The sequence below is a fragment of the Clarias gariepinus genome, chromosome 14, assembly GCF_024256425.1.
Source record: "Clarias gariepinus isolate MV-2021 ecotype Netherlands chromosome 14, CGAR_prim_01v2, whole genome shotgun sequence".
Lineage (NCBI taxonomy): Eukaryota > Metazoa > Chordata > Actinopteri > Siluriformes > Clariidae > Clarias > Clarias gariepinus.
In genome coordinates, this window is record NC_071113.1 from 18,913,061 (window position 1) to 18,933,817 (window position 20,757).

General features: G+C 38.6%; 1 protein-coding gene across 2 annotated transcripts; it reads left to right on the forward strand.

Moving 5' to 3' along the window:
- The first annotated feature begins 936 nt into the window (after positions 1-936).
- ccdc57 (coiled-coil domain containing 57) lies at positions 937-19,687 on the forward strand. Of its 2 annotated transcripts, none has more exons than XM_053512263.1 (20): positions 937-1,004; positions 2,137-2,610; positions 2,884-2,992; positions 3,909-4,010; positions 4,097-4,254; positions 4,345-4,419; positions 4,699-4,899; positions 5,371-5,529; positions 9,433-9,595; positions 10,441-10,560; positions 12,526-12,712; positions 13,514-13,708; positions 13,881-13,981; positions 14,105-14,305; positions 14,398-14,454; positions 14,638-14,857; positions 15,804-15,934; positions 16,098-16,223; positions 16,332-16,518; positions 19,257-19,687. In XM_053512263.1, exons 2-20 carry the CDS (start codon positions 2,213-2,215, stop codon positions 19,448-19,450), a joined length of 3,084 nt encoding a protein of 1,027 aa, XP_053368238.1. In that variant the 5' UTR covers positions 937-1,004; positions 2,137-2,212; the 3' UTR covers positions 19,451-19,687. The 2 variants fall into 2 exon arrangements, with proteins under 2 accessions (XP_053368238.1, XP_053368239.1); XM_053512264.1 differs by having other exon boundaries at positions 965-1,004; positions 2,219-2,610.
- The last annotated feature ends 1,070 nt before the right edge of the window (positions 19,688-20,757 follow it).

A 20,757-nucleotide genomic window follows, 5' to 3' on the forward strand; every position in this document is an offset into this window, starting at 1 on the left:
ACCAAAACTACCAGGCACAGGAACAGTTTCTTTCCTCAGGCAATCACCTTCATAAGCAGTTGAAAAGTGAAAACATGCTTTACACCTTACAACAAACTTCTTACACCTTATGGTACATTACTGTTGTTTGCATTATCAAACATCTTGTACTGTATATTGTGTTAAAGCACCAACATGCTTCTTACAAGCTTCTTACATCATAATGTACATCACTGCTATGCTACATATAGCATATTATCATAATGCTACTTATTATATGTAATGCACACTATGGTTACTTGCACTCCCACGCGCACTCACTTTATGTACATCTGTTACATACACAGATTTTTTCCGGTCTTTACAAGGTAGAAAAAGAAGATTTAATCTGTATATAGTTATTGAATGTTGTAAGTTCTTTATGTCGGTCAGCCACAAATAGCCGAAATCAAGTTCCTTGTGTGTCAACATACTTGGCGAAATAAAACCGTTTTTCCTCAAAATTTAATGGGCCGATTCTTAAGAGTCGACTCTTATTTGTGAGTCAAATAAACTGACTCAGTTGGAAGTTACGGAATGAGGACCGCCGGCGGAGACCGGTTTCCTATTTCATCTTTCGTCACCCGCCCTTTGTATTCGCCGGTACTACATCCTGCCAATGAACATTATGAAATACAAGGAAAATAATGTTTGAGTCATATTGAGTCACCTGAGGATGAACCTGAAGTATCATAATCAGTCAGATTTTAGTCAGGGACCCAAATACCAGTTTACATGGAAATTTCCATTTCAAGACCTACTGGAAATCTTATTATAGAATTATAGCACAGGTCGTGGTTTCCAATCATTTTATTCTTAAATGTTGTACAAATATTCCTAAGACACGTTGTCTGTTGAAGAAAATCGGAACTCTACATCTTGAGTACATGTTTCACACGGAACCTTTTCCTGGCGGACTTCTGGATTTGATGTTCCCATAGGAACCAAACTGATGGAGTATATACAAAGCTGTTGTAGAGAAAATGGTAAAATTGGCTTTTTTTTTTTTTTTTTTTAAATCATCAACAGTCTTTGCGTTTGGTTGTAAATTATGTTCTCTTGCTCAATTATATAATACAGAAATGCCGTGGGGTATCTGCTTTACGCGGGTAGAGGCATGTTACATATCTCACAGTTGCTAACATCAAAAGTAAATCATTCTATTAATATTCACCCGATAATATATACGAGTAGCTAGCTAAAAGTAAAAAAATGATTTTATTATTGAACGTTTACATTTCACCTTTGATCAGCAGTAATGCGGCTGCCATTGTTAACTGTGTTGAGTCATGTGCGTTCATGCAGACCAGCTATTTCAAGGATACTACATAGCTAGATATAGCAACGCACTAAGTTACAATAACATGCTATAATAGGCTTTTGCTAAAAGTAACACCAAATTTTTTTTGGTGAAAACACACACTTTGATTTCACCCCAGAAAGAAAGTACTACAGGAAGTAAAAGCCTCCAGGGTAGGCAAAGAAAGCTGAAATACTTAAAAACTATACATTCTGTAATTGTGTACAAAAACATCTATTACACTATTTTTTGCATTCAGATTGTCCAAAAAACTCATATAAAGTGGAAAAAAAGAATCATTCTAGCATATTTTAAATACAATAAAGCCTCTGATGGCACAATGGCTAGTGGTTTACACTGTGCCCTCGCATCTCCTGGGTCATGGGTTCAGATGGTCTGTGTGCCTGGAGTTTGTATGTTTTCCCCATGCTTGATTGGTTTCCTCCGGGTATTCTGGTTTCCTCCCACAGAAAAAAGAGATGCAGATTTGGTTAACTGGTGTTCCCAAATTCTTCGAACTTTGTGTGTGTCCGTCCTGCATTGGATTGGACCCTTGTCCGGGGTAATTCCTGGTATAGGCTCCAGGCCCCCGCAACCCTGTACACAGGATAAGTGGTATAGATGATTAATTAATGAATAAATGAAAAATGATCTGCCATAAACATAATTTGCAAAATTTTCTGGGGATGCATCACTAACAAAAAAAAGCACATTTTTTGCCATTAAAGCTAATGTGTTTGAATCATTGAATGCCTATAAACCAATGGTATGTGAGTTATTTATTTCCTAAATGCGCTGTCGATTGCTTCACTTCACAGATCTCATGTAGTTGCAGATTAGTGTTTACACTGAGGGTAGGTTGAACCATGTCCTGATGTTCAGCCTTTAAAAACCATGCAGGACTCAGCGGATCTCGAAGCCCAGCTAGCCTCTAAGGAGAGGGAATGGAAAGAGCTTCAGGCCTTGCGTATTCAACAGCTGGAGACTGCACTATCTGAGGCTACCAGCGAACTTTCCACACAGAGAGAGCGCTTTCTGCGTTTGCGAGATGATTTCCAGTATAACCTGCGTGTCCTGGAGGAGCGAGACCAAGAGCTGGAGCGTTATGATGCGATGGCTGTCCGTATCCAGGCTGAAGACAGTGCTCGGCGAGCGGAGCTCAGCGAGTTGAGGATCCAGCTAGCCAAACTGCAGGAAGCCCTGGAAGAGGAAAAAAAGCAAAAAGAAGATTTGCAGACTCAGTATCATAAGAGGGGAGTTGAGCACCGTGTACACCTGGAGAGAGTGCACAGGTAAAGTTCATTATTATTTTCAGGAACAAGCATGAAGTAATACTTTTGGATGACTCCTGAAAAAACTTTTGATGCTTTTGGAGAAAGGGCTGCAGTTGAGTGCTGTTGAAGAGCTAAGAATGATATTAAAGTAATGTATTTATATGATTAGAAAATACACTGCATAAAATACAAACATACCTAGGTCTAAAAACTGCTAGACCGTCTACATCTGTCAATGTATTCTCATATTACATTGTGAATTCCTACTTTAGTAATAAGTTTCATTTGCAGTATGAAGGAGGCTGAGATTCACACTCTCCGAGAAGAGAATGAGACGCTGAGACGGGATCTCCAGCGACGAATCCAGGCATCAGATGGGGAGCTGGCGCTGCAAAAACAGGTACCTCACACATTGTCCAATCGGTCATGTGACATAGAGGCAGGAATTTTATTGACCAGTTTGTTGTTGTTGTTCTTGTACAAGAAGTACCTTATTTCAAAGTGTGTTACTGAGGTACTCTTGAATTAGCATTTGCACAGTATTTCACCTAGATGTTTATATTTTTAGGCTTACTTACTTACTTGTCAACATAACCTCACACTAAGATATTGGTTTGAGAAAATCAGTAGTAAAGTCTCTAGCTTGCCTTACATGTAGCACTCCATGAACCTGCTTGCCACTGTGTGGTATTAATACTAACACATTTGACCAGGATGTACCTAATCTGACACTGTTTCTGTGTCTCAGCATACTTTATCCCTCGGGAATTCTCACGTTGCTCTGTAAAATGAGTAGGGAATAGATATTAGACAATTTCTTTAAGTAAAATGCCATACCCCGTTTTGTTCATACCGAGAATAGGTGTTGCGTTATTAATGTCAATGCAGTCGCCTTTGACATTTGCCTGTTGAGCTGGGATCAGCCGAGTTGTGCTCAGCAGCTGCGTTTGAGATATATCAGTCGTGTTTGTTGCCATGGTAGTTCATTTACTAATGAACAGAATGGATTGCTAACACCTACAGTAAAACAACAAACCGGTCCTCAATGCAATTTACATTTATTGTGTCTGCATAGTCAACTAATCATTTTTTCAGAGTGTGTCTTGCATTAAATAGCACTCAATGCACACTTCCTATAAGTATGTTAATACATAAACTAGGAACATCTTATATTTTGTAATCACATTTGACGTATGTGAATGATCAGCTTTTTCTTGTTTGATAGAAACGGATGTTTTTACTGCCAAGAACTAAATGACGTTGTAATAAATTGTGCAAGTGCATGACAGTTCCTGTTCTTTTGTAATTTATGACAGGAAATGCTGGCAGACTTCGACAGTGAAATGCGAAAACGGGAACACGAGTTCAACCTGAGATTGGATGAGATGCGTAACATTGTGCTGTCTCATGAGCTCAAGGTGAAATCTAATGAAACAAGAAACACAAGAAGTGTTTTGCAAAAAGTTTCCTTTTTTTGGATGATTGCTGAAAATGTATTGAACAGGTGCAGCTCCTGAGCAAAGAGCTGGATGTCCATGCCAAAGCTCGCAGTGAAGCCGTTGAGGCATTGCAGCTGTCTGAGCAAGTCTATCAACAAGCACAAAAAGAGATCCTGCAAAAAGACTGGGACGTTAAGAACACATCTGCAGTCAAAGACTCAAAGTGCGTATTCCATGCAGCAGACAGTATCTGTATTATTTGTCATTTAAGAGAAGTCTTCACTCACTCAAGATTGTTTGAAATTAATTTTAGGATAAAAGAGCTTGTGGAAAAAGTGAACCAAATGAAGGCTAAACATAAAAAAGAAGAAGAAGTCAACAACAGGAAGTACAGTAATCGATGGCACCAAATATATAATCTCTCTTATGCACAATGTAGTGTTTTTTTATTTTTATTTCTTATTAAAGCATTACATTAAAATTTTCATGGTTAGACAGTCTGTGTAGGGTACATGTACCTTACATGACCCTGTTTCAAAAAACAACACCCATGCACCCATGAGGTTGTGAATTTTACTGTGATATATGGGCTATAAATAACTTGTGCACTTCAGGTTAGTGTTATTTAGCTGCTGCGAAGTGACTAATGCTATGTTGCTCGATCCAGGCATGCAGAGTTGGAGCGCAGGACCCGGGAGAGAGAAACTGCTCTAGAGGCCATGAAGCAGGCGCATGCCTCTGACCTACACGAGGAGAAAAAAAATGCCACACAGCTTCAGATGCAAATAGACAGCCTGGTGCTGGAGCAGGAGAGGACAGAGAAAAGACACGCAGATGAGATGTCACACAGCGAGCAGCAGATCCAGGAGTAAAACACCGAAAACCATGCACACACGCACACGCTAATTATTTCTGCCAATATGAGAACATAAACAATTAACTGTCCCAATAGTGACGCAAAGGGCTTGATCCACAGTAACAAGCTACGTTTAGGACTAATCATGTTCTGGGAATGGGTTTTAAACTGGCAGTTTATTTGTGTGGAATATCCTGCACAATGTTAATTCACTTGCTCTTTTCTGTGTGCTTAGAAAGCCTTTGTGTAACTCTTTGTGTGATATTGGCTCCTCAAACATGACTTGTATGTAAACCTACAAGATATGCTTGTAAACTGCTATTTACTGTTATTTGTTCATTGATTTATGCATACTATTGTCCTTTCTTTCTTCCAGTTAGAATCTTTTAGCCTACTAAAGTTACACTTGCAGCGGTAACATGAGAGGAAATGATTAATTTGTCATGTTATCTAAATAATGATGGATCTTCTGTTCACTGAAAGGCTCCGCGCACAGCTGGAGAAGACGCAGGCCAGCTGGGATGCTTACATCACACAGGTCTCTAAAGAAACGGTCGCCAAGGATACAGAGCTCCTGACTGCAGGGGACAGAGAGGCCAAAATCAGAGCAGAACTGCAGAAATGTAAAACAGATATAGAGAGGTAGGTGCTTACCAATCAGACCGAACAGGTTGAGAACATAGGGAAGATATTATTATTATAATTTTATTAACTGCACTGTTGTTGGGTATAGGCCTTTCCACATATATGTTAGTGTGGTAGAATAATAAGTGTGTGTCAGGTTTTCTCTACATCACAGACACGGTAATGTTGTAGATTATAATTTTTTTATAATTAACTGACATAACTGCAGATATCTAGTAAAAAATATACACCTGATGAAGTGCACGTCACACTTGAGACTTTGTCGGAGTTAAATATAAAAGCTTTATTGTATTGTTTTTTTTTTTAGCTGAAAAGTGGTACTTGAAATACCGGAAGTATAAAGTCTAAGGTCCTTTAACATCCTTTAAATGTCTAAGGTTTAAGTAAAACGTTGATGTAATAAGTACATTTGGGAAGGTTTTTGTGAGTGTCAGTTGGTAAGAGGTTGAAAGGAGTTGACACAGATTCAATTCAATTCAATTCAATTTTATTTGTATAGCGCTTTTAGCAATTTTCATTGCCGCAAAGCAGCTTTACACAGTCAAAAGAATTATTTAGGTTTGTATGAAATGTGAATTTGTATGAATCAAAATGGTCAGTTTGTCCCTGGTGAGCAAGCCGAGGGCGACAGTGGCAAGGAAAAACTCCCTGAGATGGTAATAGGAAGAAACCTTGAGAGGAACCAGACTCAACAGGGAACCCATCCTCATTTGGGTGAAACAGAAAGCAGTAAATGATCTGCATTATTACAGTGTGTAGGGTGGGAGGCAGTTCAGCTATAATAGCTGATGTTAATTGATGTTAATATGGAGTCCAGGTAGTTATTGAAGACCCAGGTAGACTTGTAAGAAGTTCCAGTCATGAACTATCGAACTGTCAAGTCCCCAGAGAAACAGTTGCCAACACCAGTCAAGGCCAGAACCATTTTCTAGATAGAGAGAATCATTCCCAGACACCAGACGCATCCCAGAGAGACACACGGGGCATCCATGTGACGAGATCTTCAGCCAGAAGTGGGGCACCAGGATGGGTCAGACAGGTCCGGAGGGCAGAGGGAGTCTGGATCACTGGCAGCTCAGGAACGACATGTGTAGCTCGACAGAGAGAGAGAGAGAAAGAGTGAAAGGGGGGACAGGAGGAGAGAGGAAAAAGAAAGAGGGGGGGAAGAGAAGAAGAGGAGAGATGGCAGTTAGGTATGGTCACAGTCACACAATGTATAATGTGAATGTATATTAACTGTAGAGTGCAAGCAGAGACTCCGGCAGAACTAACTATGACAGCATAACTAAAAGGGAGAGCCAGAAGGAAACACAAACATGAGGGCTTCCTGACATGTAAAGCAAACAATCACCTCACCGTCAGCAAACCTGAGTGATCAATGAGAGTGAGGAAGACAGCATCCAAACATACCAGTTCACCATAATACTCTACGTCCATGAGTCCCCCAGATCTGCTCCTTTACCTATGGCAAATCTATTTATAAAAATGCTTGGCTAAATAAATAGGTTTTTAGCCTGGACTTAAACACTGAGACTGTGTCTGAGTCCCGAACACTATTTGGAAGACTATTCCATAACTTTGGGGCTTTGTAAGAAAAAGCTCTGCCCCCAGCTGTATTTTTCATAATACGCGGTACTGACAAGCAGCCTGCATCCTTTGATCGAAGTAGGCGTGGCGGATTGTAAGACACTAGCAGTTCGCTCAGGTACTGCGGGGCGAGACCATTTAATGCTTTATATGTCAAGAGTAGTATTTTAAAATCAATGCGAAATTTCACAGGGAGCCAATGGAGTGAAGATAAGATAGGGGTGATGTGCTCATATCTTCTGGTTCTGGTGAGGACTCTCGCTGCTGCATTCTGGACTAGCTGAAGCTTATTTATGCATCTAGCTGAACAACCAGACAGTAAGGCATTACAATAGTCCAACCTAGAGGTGATAAAAGCATGAACTAGTTTTTCTGCGTCGTTTAGCGACAATAAATTTCTTATTCTGGCAATATTTCTGAGGTGAAAGAATGCTATCCTGGTAATATTATCTACATGTGCTTCAAATGAAAGGCTGGAATCAATAATCACACCAAGGTCTTTCACTGTTGCATTTGATGGAACAGAAAGGCCATCTAAAGTTACGGTGTGATCTAAAATTTTACTCCTAGCTGTATGCGGTCCTATGACTAGAACTTCTGTCTTATCCGGATTTAGCAGAAGGAAGTTAATTAGCATCCAATTTCTTATGTCCTGCACACATTGCTCAATTTTAGTAAGCTGTTTTTTCTCATCAGGTTTTGCTGAGACATATAACTGTGTATCGTCAGCATAACAATGAAAACTAATACCATGCTTACGGATTATGTTGCCCAGAGGAAGCATGTAAAGGGAAAAAAGCAGTGGACCTAAAACTGAACCCTGCGGAACGCCAAACTCCACTAGAGAACATGCAGAATAATCACCATTTAAGTCTACATACTGATAACGATGGGTCAGATAGGATCTGAGCCAGGAGAGGGCTGTACCCTTAATTCCCACTACATTTTCTAATCTGTGAAGAAGAATAGCGTGATCAACAGTGTCAAAAGCTGCACTGAGGTCAAGTAATACAAGCATAGTTACACAACCCTGATCAGAGGCCAATAGAATGTCATTTACTACTTTAACGAGCGCTGTCTCTGTACTGTGATGAGGCCTAAATCCTGACTGATACAGTTCATGTATGCCATTTCTATGTATATATGAGCATAGCTGCTCCGCTACTATCTTTTCCAGGATCTTAGAGATAAAGGGGAGGTTTGATATTGGTCTGTAACTGGACAGCTGACAGGGGTCGAGGTCAGGTTTCTTAATTATTGGTTTGATAACTGCTAATTTAAAAGATTTTGGAACATATCCAATGCTGAGTGAAGAATTAATTATTCTCAACAGGGGTTCTATTATTGCTGGTACTATCTGTTTAAGAAAATGTGTCGATACAGGATCTAATATACAGGTTGATGAATTTGAAGAAGAGATGAGTGAAATTAGTTCATTCTCTTCAAGGGGAGTAAAGTATTCTAGGTTCTGGTCTGACATGGCTAGATTAACATCTGCATCAATTACATTGTTCGGTTTCAAAACCTCAATTTTATGCCTAATATTTACAATTTTATTATTAAAAAAGTTCATGAAGTCCTCACTATTGCATGATGTTGTTGTGGAGATTTCTGCAGTGGTCTTATTTGTGGTTAATTTGGCTACAGCATTAAATAAGAATCTAGGATTATTTTTGTTATTTTCTATAAGAGTGGAGAGATATGTTGATCTAGCTACACTAAGAGCTTTTCTATAGTTCAGGATGCTCTCCTTCCATGCTATTCGAAATACTAGTAATTTAGTTTGACGCCATTTACGTTCTAATTTCCGAGCGGTCTGTTTTAAAGTGCGCGTGTGATCGTTATACCAGGGAGCAAGTTTTTTATCTCTAATAATTTTTCTTTTGACTGGAGCTACATTATCTAGGGTATAGCGAAATGTCGACTCTAAATATTCAGTCGCCTGATCGAGTTCTGTGGGGTCAGACGGTGATCTAATCTAAGTTGGGAACTCTGGGAGATTACTGATAAAACTCTGTTTGGTAGTTGATGTGAATGTACGTTTCATACGGTAGCGCGGCGCTGTGTGTACATTATTACTGTGCGATGCCACACTGAGTCATTATAAGACCTTCTGGAAGAACGTCTTCATGTATGTGCGCAGGGTAATGAACTAAATTTCTTAAAACAGTTCTTGAAAAAGCTTTTCTAAAAACAGTGGAAAACCCTGTATATGTGACTTAATATATAATAATGGATAATATGAGGAAAAGCATTTTAAAATCTCTTTGCTGTGAGTAAAGTGTACAAATAAACCCTGTGCAATGAATGCAGGTATAAACAGCAGTTGGCCAGTGCAGTTCAGAGGGAACAGGATCTGGAGCAGAAGTGTGTGCAGTTGGAGCTCGACTGGGAGCGTCGCTGTGAGGAAGTACGTGCTGAACACTACCTCAAGAGTGAGGAGCTCATCCACGGGCTGACCCAGTCCAGAGAAAAGGCAAGCTATATATCACACCAGAGATCAATCAAGTCATGGGAGTCAGACAGTGAGCTTGACCTCTTGTATACAAGGACACATTTCAGCAGAGAGATCTAAAAGCAGAAAAAGGTCATGTCAATATTCTAGAAGTAATCTGTGATTGATTATTATGATAGTGGGCAATTCCATGTGAAGGTCAACATTACTATGTGAAAAATAGATGAGGATCACATATTTCCTGTCAAACCATACCGATACATAAAACTACTACATAAACAGGTAGTTCTTATGTTAAGAAAAAGAAAGCAAAGGAACAGAAAAAATGTCAGTAGTAATTGCTGATTTAATCATTACACTATTCATAATAATAATTTAAAAAATCATAATTTTAAATTCACAACTCAAGCATCCTCTTTATGTAGTTCGTAAAGGGCTGATTCAGACACGTCACATCCATAACACTAAAAATGTAACACCAGTTCATTCTAAACAAATCACATATTACAAAAATGACAAATATTTCAAATTCTACACTGTCTTTTGTTAATTCAAGTTTTTTTTAATGGTACAAAGTGTAATGTTTCTGCAATTGTCTTCAACATTTACAGAGTTTGCAGAAAACCTTTGCTGTCATAAAAGTCCATAATGTCACACCCATAATACTGATGAAATGCTGTACAATTTCAGGATGTAATTTATTATAAGTATTTTGAAGATTTGTTTTTTTTAGCTGAAGGTATTACAATGCAAATTATGCACTGATATTAAGCCTATCCCTGAGTTTTTTTTATCAATATGAGCTGAACTGTCACATCCAAAACCATAACTGCCATGCTGTTAATGATTTTAAACTGTGTCATTAGGTAAATGCTGAATTGAAGGAGAAGGAGCAACAGCTGCAAGAAACCATTGCTTTGCTTAGGAGCGTGACCATTGAGCGAGACCAGGCTCTGCGTGGATTCATCTTAAACAAAGCTTCTCAGGTTAGAACTCAACAATGTCATTCATGTAAAACTGATGCCTATTTTTTAGCCATGTAAGTACTACAAGCATTCGATTTCGATTCATTCAGTAACACCTCACTTTACACACAGATGTAAATCTTTCAACACTAGAAAACATAACCTAGATCACAGGAAGGGTTGTGATATCTATTTATGATGATGCCAGCACATTTATCAGAGGTCACTGAGAGAGCTGCGTTATGTTTCTTCTCTCTAACGCGCTTTGTAGGTCATTCATCATGTAACATTTAAAGTCCTTTAAATAGTATGTCAGCAAGTGATGCTGTGACAGGATCAGTATGCTACACTCAAAGTTCAAGGTGCCTCTTGTGCGAGTATTTTAGGAAAGTCTATATTTGATAACACACGTGTCCATTTATTCTAAACAGATGATCCTGAAGCTTCATCTGTGAAATAAATAGATTTATCACATACACTATTCCAAAAGCAGAAATGCATACTTTCCTAGTGTGACCCAGTGGTGACCTGACTGGGACCTGGGTACTTTACTATTGTGTATGACTTTACAGTTTCCCGCCAGCTGGCAGACCATGAAAAATTCATAGAAGTGTCTTGAGGTAACTAAAGGTGAACGCTATCTTAATGCCTCATTCCATGGTTGTGAACATTTATTAGTGAAAAATTATTGAAAAAAAAAATTTGCGATTAGGATAATTTATACATATGTACATAAAAAAACAATTACTGACAAATGAATAATACTGTCTACAAAAAAGGGATGAAAATATTATTGATCAGGAGAATGTAAAGGCTGACAAATTATACAAGTAGGTTTCGCCATGTATGTGTCGCCATCTAGTGGCAACTAAGCGCCTAGCATACCCTTTAATTTTACATCTATTTGTTCCTGAGTTTCTATAACAAAAGAGATTAAAATAGTGTGTAAACATTCCTAAAGTTTCCAAATGTACCCCTCATGTGCCTGTCCATAGGATCACTGTTTAAGCTTAGAACAACAGACATTTGAGCAAGTGAAATTACGATATCATAGCTGGAAATAAAGTCAAATTTACACTTTCCTATTCTTTTAAAATTAGTTTAACAACTTGGAACTAGTAAATGCCCATTATTTAATTTCCAGATTTTGATACAAATATTACTGCATGTTCTACAGGTGGGTCAGGGTGTGCCTCATTTCACTTGTGAGGCAACTATCCAATCAGAATAATAAAAAAAAAATCTTACTCCTATAGCAGTCGTAATAGTACAGTAACAAAATGACATGATTTCTGAAGGATTGATGCATAGAAACTTGTAAAAATAAATTATGGACTTAAAAGCAAAGGATTAAGTACAATATATATATGGGGTCAGAAAGGTGTACAGGACAGTGGTGAGACCAGCGATGCTCTACGGCTTAGAGACAGTGGCACTGAAGAAAAGACAGCAGGAAGAGTTGGAGGTAGCAGAGCTGAAGATGTTGAGGTTCTCTTTGGGAGTGACAAGGATGGATAGGATTAAGAATGAGTTTATCAGAGGGACAACCCACGTTAGATGTTTTGGAGATAAAGTCAGAGAGGCCAGATTGAGGTGGTTTGGGCATGTTCAGAGGAGAGATTGTGAATATATCGGTAGAAGGATGCTGAGGTTGGAACTGCCAGTCAGGAGGTCTAGAGGAAGACCAAAGAGGAGATTTATGGATGCAGTAAGAGAGGACATGAAGTTAGTTGGTGTGAGAGAAGAGGATGCAGAGGATAGGGTTAGATGGAGGCAGATGATTCGCTGTGGCGACCCCTGAAAGGGAACAGCCGAAAGACAAAGAAGAAGATATATATGGGGTCAGCTTGTAGCCATGACTGGCTGTGATAAATAGATTTAAATAGATTTTGTATCTATTTGCAGCAGCAGTACTACCTGTGGGCCAAGACATTACTGCTAAAGTCCATTCTGTTTAAACAGTACGATGTTTCTGGTTATTTTTAGGTAGCTGGAGTTGAAAACAGAAGTTTTCCTTCAGAGGAGATCCGAAGGCTCCAGCAGCAGAACAGCAGCCTGAGGGAGGTGGTAACTGAAATGAGGAGACAAATGGAGACTCTCAGCACAGAAGTACCCATAACTCAGAACCCACTGACAACTCAGCCCGTTGAACCCATACCCTCCTCCACTGCAGGTACTAACTATAGACCTGTCATTTATGGCAGTACTTTAAAAGACCTCACACACGCCACATATTTGTGATTACGTTGTTCAAAGCGCTTTGACGCAATAGGCAAATGTCAAAGAATGTCAACCAGTATAGTAATGTAACATTATATTTAGTGTGATAGTCTAGAGCAGTTGTTCTCAGGTCCTGGAGGAACACCTGCCCTGAACATTTAAGTGTTTTTCTGGCTTTATCACACCCACTTTAATTCAGAAATGGCTGTTAATTAGCTGATTACTTGAAGCAGGTGTCCTGGGAGCTATGAAAACATTGAAATGTGTAGTGCAGGTGGTCGTCCAGGACCGGAGTTGTGAACTACTGCATTATCATAGTAACTGTGTTCCTCACACTGAGAATTGTATTGAAATAATTTGTTTATAATCTGTCTGTTGGGGCATTTTGTTCCAAAAATGACATGGAATCATTTGTGATACGAAGCATGTATAAACAGCAGTTGAAAATGAGACACTTCCTTTGGTCAGGTCCTCCATCGCTCAGGCTCCTACAAAATTTCCTATAAATCAATTAAAATAGGAATTCATATTAATAAAATTTGAGTCAATGTAGGCCATTGACACTCAAAAGTGCCTGGGAGTTGACCATCAGCTTATCACACTTAGCAAATAAAGAGACTAATGAGCGGACAACATGAGAGCATGTGGCCCCTTGACTTGGCAGCCATTAATTTAGGCTTAGAGGTTGTTGTGTGGATTTTTGTTGTAAGATTTACATTAGTTACATTATGTTGTGTGCAACTGTATTTTATAGCAGGAGCTGCAGAATACAACCAAGCACTAGAAGAGGAGCTACAAAACCTGAAGGCTAAATGTAGACATCTTGAAGATAAATTAGAAGAGACCTCTAAGACAAGTAATTGTATTCCCACCTCTACAAGTTTGCTTCCTGTTAACCCTGATAATGCCTATCTTCAAAACCACATCAGATCCCTCAACGAAACTATAGGTAAGTTTGAATAGGTTAAATATTCATTTTGGTCTGTTAACCTACACTGTATTTGTTTTAAAAACTGTGACTATTTCAGCAAACATAATAGTAAAATGACAATTTAAGAGAAATAATTTAAGAACCTATCTGAGCACAAATGCTTGTTTGTTTGTTTGTTTGGTTTCCTCAGGTGGACTGCGAGCTGAAAAAGTAGCCAGCGCCGCTACGTTGAAGAAACAGGAAGTGAGGTTGGCCCACTTGGAGTCTATAGTGACTCAACTCACACAGCAGGTACTTAAACCAGGCCCCAAAATTCACTCTGTTTTGGCTGTGTGCCTTTCTTGCTGTCCTTTTTAGTGGAAAGACAGAAGTACTGTAGTTTATAGGTAACACCAGTGTCATATCTTCTTCAAGTGTCACTCGAGAGAGATGGAGAATGAAGCGCTACAGTTAGAACTGGCTAATCAAAAAAGAGAAGCAGCAGCTGAAAAGGCAAGCTTGAAGCAAAGATTGACAACTGCAGAGATGCAGCTTGAGGAGGTGAAGAGGGAGGCAGAAGAGTACCAAAAAGGAAGCGTTCTACATAATCTGGAAACAGTTGCCCTGGGCAACCAGGTGGGCATGATGGACTGCTCATTATAATATACTCTTAAAAGACTTGAAAATGTTGGTGGTGGAAACTATTTAAATGCATTTTCTTTGTGCAGGTGTCTGCACTGAAGCTGGACATTGCAAGCAGGAGAGAACCTGTTATTCTCAACCAGGTAAAAAGTTTTATAAATAAACGTGATCATGGAGCTTAAAAGTTTTTATGGGAAAAAAACAAGTTTTGCTTATATTGGAGAATTTTCAATGAATTAACTGCCATTTTAATGTAATTTCAAAGCACCTTTATGATGAGCATGATTATGCTTTTATTGCAAGTTTTATTCTCACTCTGTTTCTAGAGCGAGATGGTGAAGCAGCTACAAGAAGAGAATCTCAGCTTGAGGCAGCAGCTGCTTTTACATGGTAGTGGCAGAGAAAGTGACAATGGTAATCCCCAACTTCTCCAAACCAAACTCAAACGGGCAGCTCATCTGATATCTCGTCTCAGCAAGGACAAACAGCAGCTCATTGAAATGGGCAACAGACTTAGGGCTCAGCTGATTGAGTCGGGATTGGACAGTGAGTTTTGTTTGAAATACTTGTATAACACTGAGTTTCAATACCTATTGAAGAGGTCATTATTTGGTCTATAAAATCTATATGCTTTCTGAAGAAGTAATTATTTAGTAATTAGGATCAGCATGGTGCTTGACCTACAGCTGTGGGTAAAATTTTTGAGAATGCAAGGTTTATGTAAAATGTCAATATTTGCGGTGCTGACCCTTCTTTTTCAAGACTGCAATTCTCCCTGCCATGCTGTCAATCATCTTCTGGGCCATATCCTGATTCAAAAAAGCCAGGGAACCCGTCCTCATTTGGGTGAAAACGAATAGCAGGGATTGATCTGCATCATCCTGTGTGAGACTGGAAGTTTAAGTTAATATGGATTCCAGTTCGTTATTAGAGGCTCAGGTAGACTATAGGAAACTCCAATCCAAACTATCGAGCAACTGCAGTCATGACCCCCCCAACTTCAGGGACATATGTTTACTTGCTGCCTAATATATTGCAACCACATGCAGGCACCATTGTAATGAGATATTTCCATTCCAAAACACCAGGTCTTGTAGGATGTTTCTGGTCTGTAGTGGTCAGCATCCACCAAAAGTGGTCCAAGGAAGGAAATACAATAAAGGCTCACTAATGTATATGGGGAGCGAAGGCTGGCCCATGTAGTTTTTTTGTCAATAGAAGACCTCCTATAGCTCAAATTGCTGAAAAGGTTAAGGCTGATTCCCCTAGAAATCTGTCAGAACACTCAGTGTCACAGTGCGCATTGCTGTTTTGGTGGCAAAAAGGAGACCTATTCGATATTAGGTGGTTGGGCATGATATAGCTGATCAGTGTATAACACCAAACCCTATCTTTACATCATATTACATTACCAAATGACAGTAATTAAATATTTCAATCACAATTTACCTCAAAAAATAAAATATGATTGTCATATAAAATGTTCCATCAGATTTGCAACATGCTGAAACAAGATCCAAACCTAGCCCTGGTGAAAAAGAACAGTCTGAAGATGAGTCTGATGCGCAGCAACACGGCCGTTTATCTGCCCTGGAACAACTTCAGTACAAGCTTACCACTCAGGTGCTCCAAACAGCAGAACACAACCTTTTGGATTTAGTCATATTTCTTTTGCAATGCTGTTATCAGAGAGACCACTAGAGAGTGCCAGAAAAGAGGTGATTGAACTCTCCTATCTGCTGCAATCCAGTAAATAAAACTTATATTTAATTTTTCCATCATCAAGGAACTGCAATATGCCCAGAGAGACCAGAGTAAAAAAAATCCTGTTATAGTTCATCCTCTGTCTGAAAGAGGGAGTGGGGTCAGTGGCACCAACCCATGGGAAATGCCAACAAGAGTTAGTGTTCAGGTAAATCTGTACAGATTCTCATTTCTTAAAAGGCCTTTCAGTGCTGATGCTTTTCAAACGATGCCTTTACTGCCAAATCATAACTTCTCTCTTCTCTTTCTCTCGTAGCATTCAGTCAGTAAAGAGAATACTCCCCCTGTTAAATCTCAGTCTAAGGGCCCAGTACATCAAGCCAGCACACACCAAACCCTGATGTCCTCTGTGGGTACTGATGAGTCTCTGCTGGATGTGTGGAAGATGCTGGAGCATGGCTTAAGTCCTACAATGCTCACACCTAGTATCAGTGAGAACCAAGGTGAATTTCTGTAATTAACCTGTTAGAAGCCATTCACAGTTCCCTCTGAAAGTATTGGAACTGTAAGGTTAATTATTTTTTTTTGTTATCTGCTGCAGACATTTGGGTTTGAAGTTAAAATATGATAAGACCAAGTAAATATTAATGGATCAGATAGATTTTAACGAAAATGATGCTTACTGAAGTATTTGGTTACATATCCTTCACTTGCAATCAGTAATCAAGCCAGTGACCAGCTGACATCACCAAACTATTGTGTTCTTCTTGTCCAGGCTTGCACCTCAACTTATTTAAGTTGTTGTCTGTTTTGGGAAGTTTCCACCCTTGAATCTCTCCTGGAGGTTAAATGGTTTGGTTAAGGTCTGGTGACTTCCACTTCCCCCAAGTGTTTGAAGTCTTTGTCTTGCTGGAGGGTGAAGTTTGCTCCTATTAGACTGGATGCAGTTCTCTGTAAATTTAGGAAGAGTGTTTTATGTAATTTTCTGGATTCGTTCTGCTCTTAACATCAATAAAAATGATTAGTGAGCCCTTTCCAGATGCAGCCATAAAAACCATAACGTATCAATCACTGTGATGACTGATGTGTCTTGTGGTAGGGCTTTTATTTGCTACTGAACAGGAATTTGGAGGTTGTTGGTGATGTCATTGACAGTTGTTTTTGGAGTTTTTCTTTACAGCTCTCAAAATGTTTGCCATCCATCAGCTGCTACTGTTTGTCTTTGTTCGATCTGTTTGATGTCTGGTTGTGTTAGTTCACCAGTGGTTTCCTTCTTGTTTATTTAAAACTGTTGAATTGTCTGTATTGAAATTCTAATTTCTTTTTTCACTTTTCCTAATTTGTTTTTTCCCTTTATAAACAGCTCTCTGGTCTTTATGTTGTTTTGTCCTTTTTAAAAACTAGGCTGAAACCAAGATGAGAGAGACAGGACCATTACTTGTTTAACCAGTCAGTCTAACCAAGCACACGTGCAACAAGAAACACCTGTTAATCAGATGTTCCCGTTTTTGTATCACTTCCAAATGGTTGGGTTTAAACAAAAAGTGCCATGTTCGAAGTTGGTAAACACAGCTAGATGTAACTATCAGGAAATTAAAATTCTGATCAGTTATCTCATATTCATCATTGATCTTAAACCCCATGGAATATGGTGTGTGTAGTTAATGTTCCAGTTCAACCCTAATGTGTTCGGTAGGATTGAAGTCAGAGCTCTGTTCCAACCGTGGCAAACCATGTCTTATTAGACTTCATTTTTTGCATAGGTGCATTGTTAAGCTAAAAAAGGTTCGGCCCTCTTAGTTCCATTGAAGATAATTTTTAATATAACAGCATACAATTGTGTGCTTCCACCTTTGGTAACAGTATGGGGAAGGTTCACATATTGGTGTAACTGTATGTTGTTTACAAACTTTTACCAATATACTGTAACATACTTCAAGGTAATATCCCTCATCATAGTATTTAAACATTTCAACATAATATTTAGGAAAAAAATGTAAATTAAATTCTGACGGATGAATATTAAATGGCTTTATACCTGTAGCCATTATTATAATAATCCATTTATTCTGCCTTGGAGAATATGTTTTTTCTGATTTCCTTATTCAGAAAACGTTTAGTACAGATACACGTGCTAGACCACAAAATATTGCAAGTAGCAGCAGTCCAAAAAAATTGCACCATCTGAACAACAATGGGTGAATGCTTTCCTCATGTGGTCAAAAAGAAAGTACAACATTAATTAAAATTATCGTTTTCTCAGAGAATTAGTTAAGCAAAGCAATGAACTAAGATAAGAATAAATTTGCATCATTCAGTAAGTGTATCTAGGCAGATGTTCAAGATTTTTTTTGTAAAACAAAGCATTCTGTTCCAAACCTCAAGGACAATTGACAGAGCTTGCCCAATATATCGCATTGCACTCATCAGACTAGAGCTCACTTTCTTTATCACATCATGGCATTCTTTGAATTACCATTACTAATAAAATTAGACTTTGCTTCAGGGGGAGGTGGGGGATATGCAACTTAAGACTGTAAAGTTTACCCTACATTTATTTATTTTTTGTATTACCTTCTAAATAAAATCTTATTTCCCTATATTACAACACACTCTCATATTTCCGTTATCAGTTTTACGCCTGTACAGAGTGATCTGAAGCTTTATGCTGGCTTGGCACTAAGGTGGAAAGTGTGGATGACTTTTGTGTTTGCTCTTCTTGCTTCACACCATGGTACCTGCAATAGGCCAGTAGCTCAGGCAAACAAACAGTTCACCCTTATTAGCTTTTAGGTATAGTGGGCTCCAAATGGTTAACTGAATACAGTTCATACAAATGGCCTAACTTATAAAAGAAGAAAACTGACACAGAGTACTTTTAAATACTTTTTAAAATTAATCAGAATGGCAAATTGTTTAAGAAAATGTTTAAAATCACTTAAGAGATCTTCTGCACTGAAACGTGTTATATTGGGCTTGAAATCTTGAGACAATATGCAGTTGAAACATCCATGAATAGTATTTACATTACAGTCCTCAGTACTCTTATAACATTTAGTCAACAAGATTATATTTAAAAATAGAAAGCACAGAATTTCTAGACAAAAAAATTATAAAGTCAACAATGCAGCTCAGATTCCAGTATGATGACGTTACTACATACATACAGTAGCACACCATTTTTGTGACCTTATCTCATGATGCTCCTGCATGGGCTAAATATCATCTAAATAATTTACAGATGCAGTTCCTGTATCAGCCAGAAGTAAAGAGCACAGAAACATGCCACATCCTGGACCACAAGTTAGAGTTCAAGGCTCGAAAGCAGTGTTCCAAGAAAGGCACAAGCAAGCCAGAATTACATCTGAACCTGGTAAAAAGGCAAGGCCAGCTGGTAAAGCCGGCAAGATTAGAAATTACAACAATAAGGACTGAAACTAAAATGTGACATCACAAAAACATGTTGAAATGACTATTTTACAAACCTGCCTTAACACACATCATGTTAATTTAGACCTTTGTATAAAGCAGTTATCACATACAATTATAAATAAAGTATCTCCATCTATCTATCTATCTATCTCTCTATCTATCTATCTATCTATCTATCTATGCTTGCTTTAAATCATTTATTTTGATGCTAAGCTATGTTATGAGCAATGATTTCTAATCTGTAAAATTGGTAACCTTTTTTTAATAAATACAATAATTTGATTGATAAAATATTTTTATACTTAATAACTGACAACTGTGGTAGAATATGTGTTCAGTATACTTACTTATGCCTATACCTATCTTACGCCATTATTTATTGTTCCTCAGCCTACAGGATGATATAGTGTAGACAGCCGTGGCCAAATGTTTCGAGGATTACACAAGTATAAACTTTTTACAATGTCTGTTGCTTTTATTGTTTTTAGATCTTTTTGTCAGATGTTACTATTGTTTTTCAGCATCAACACTGCAAATAATGACTCTCTGCATAAACTTAATGTAATTGTCAATAAAAGCCTTTAACACTTATGAAATGCTTGTAATTATACTTCATGTGACAAAATGATCTAAAAACACAGAGGCAGCAAACTTTGTGAAAATTGATATTTGTGTCATTTTCAAAACTTTTGGCCACGGCTGTATTAGGTGCACTTATATACGGTTAATGAGAGTTGCTCAGTAGGTAGCAGTTTGTCAGCACCTGTTTAACCTGCTTACCACTGGAAAAGGGCCACTAGTGACCAGATATCATATGAGTGGTGGACAGGAGTAATACTGACATGGTTGTGTGGTGCACACTGTCGTTTCTCATTAGCTTCTTTATTAGTCACACTGCCTTCTCGAGGTTACCTTTAAAGGGCTCTTGCACTTTATCTCTGTCAGATGCTGACCACAGCAATGATGTTTGAACATTTTTGTTTCTCAACCAGTAATGACACAGAGCTGCTCAAAAAAATCTCTCATCTAAAATAGAGTAGCTGGAAGGTAGCGCCCTACACCAGTGTTAATGTCTGAAATTATATACTCACGAGGCATACCAGTATGTAAAACACGAAGATCTTCTATGGATTGAACCGAAATGACCCCTATTTAGGACACACCCTCTTGATTACCTCACAGTCTGCGCTGGTCTGGAGGAAGACTCCTCCCACGTGACCGTCATCACCTCACCCTATATCAGAGCCACGCCTTTTATTCATCCTGATTGGACCTCGGTAAACGCCGCACACGTGCAACATCCTAGATTA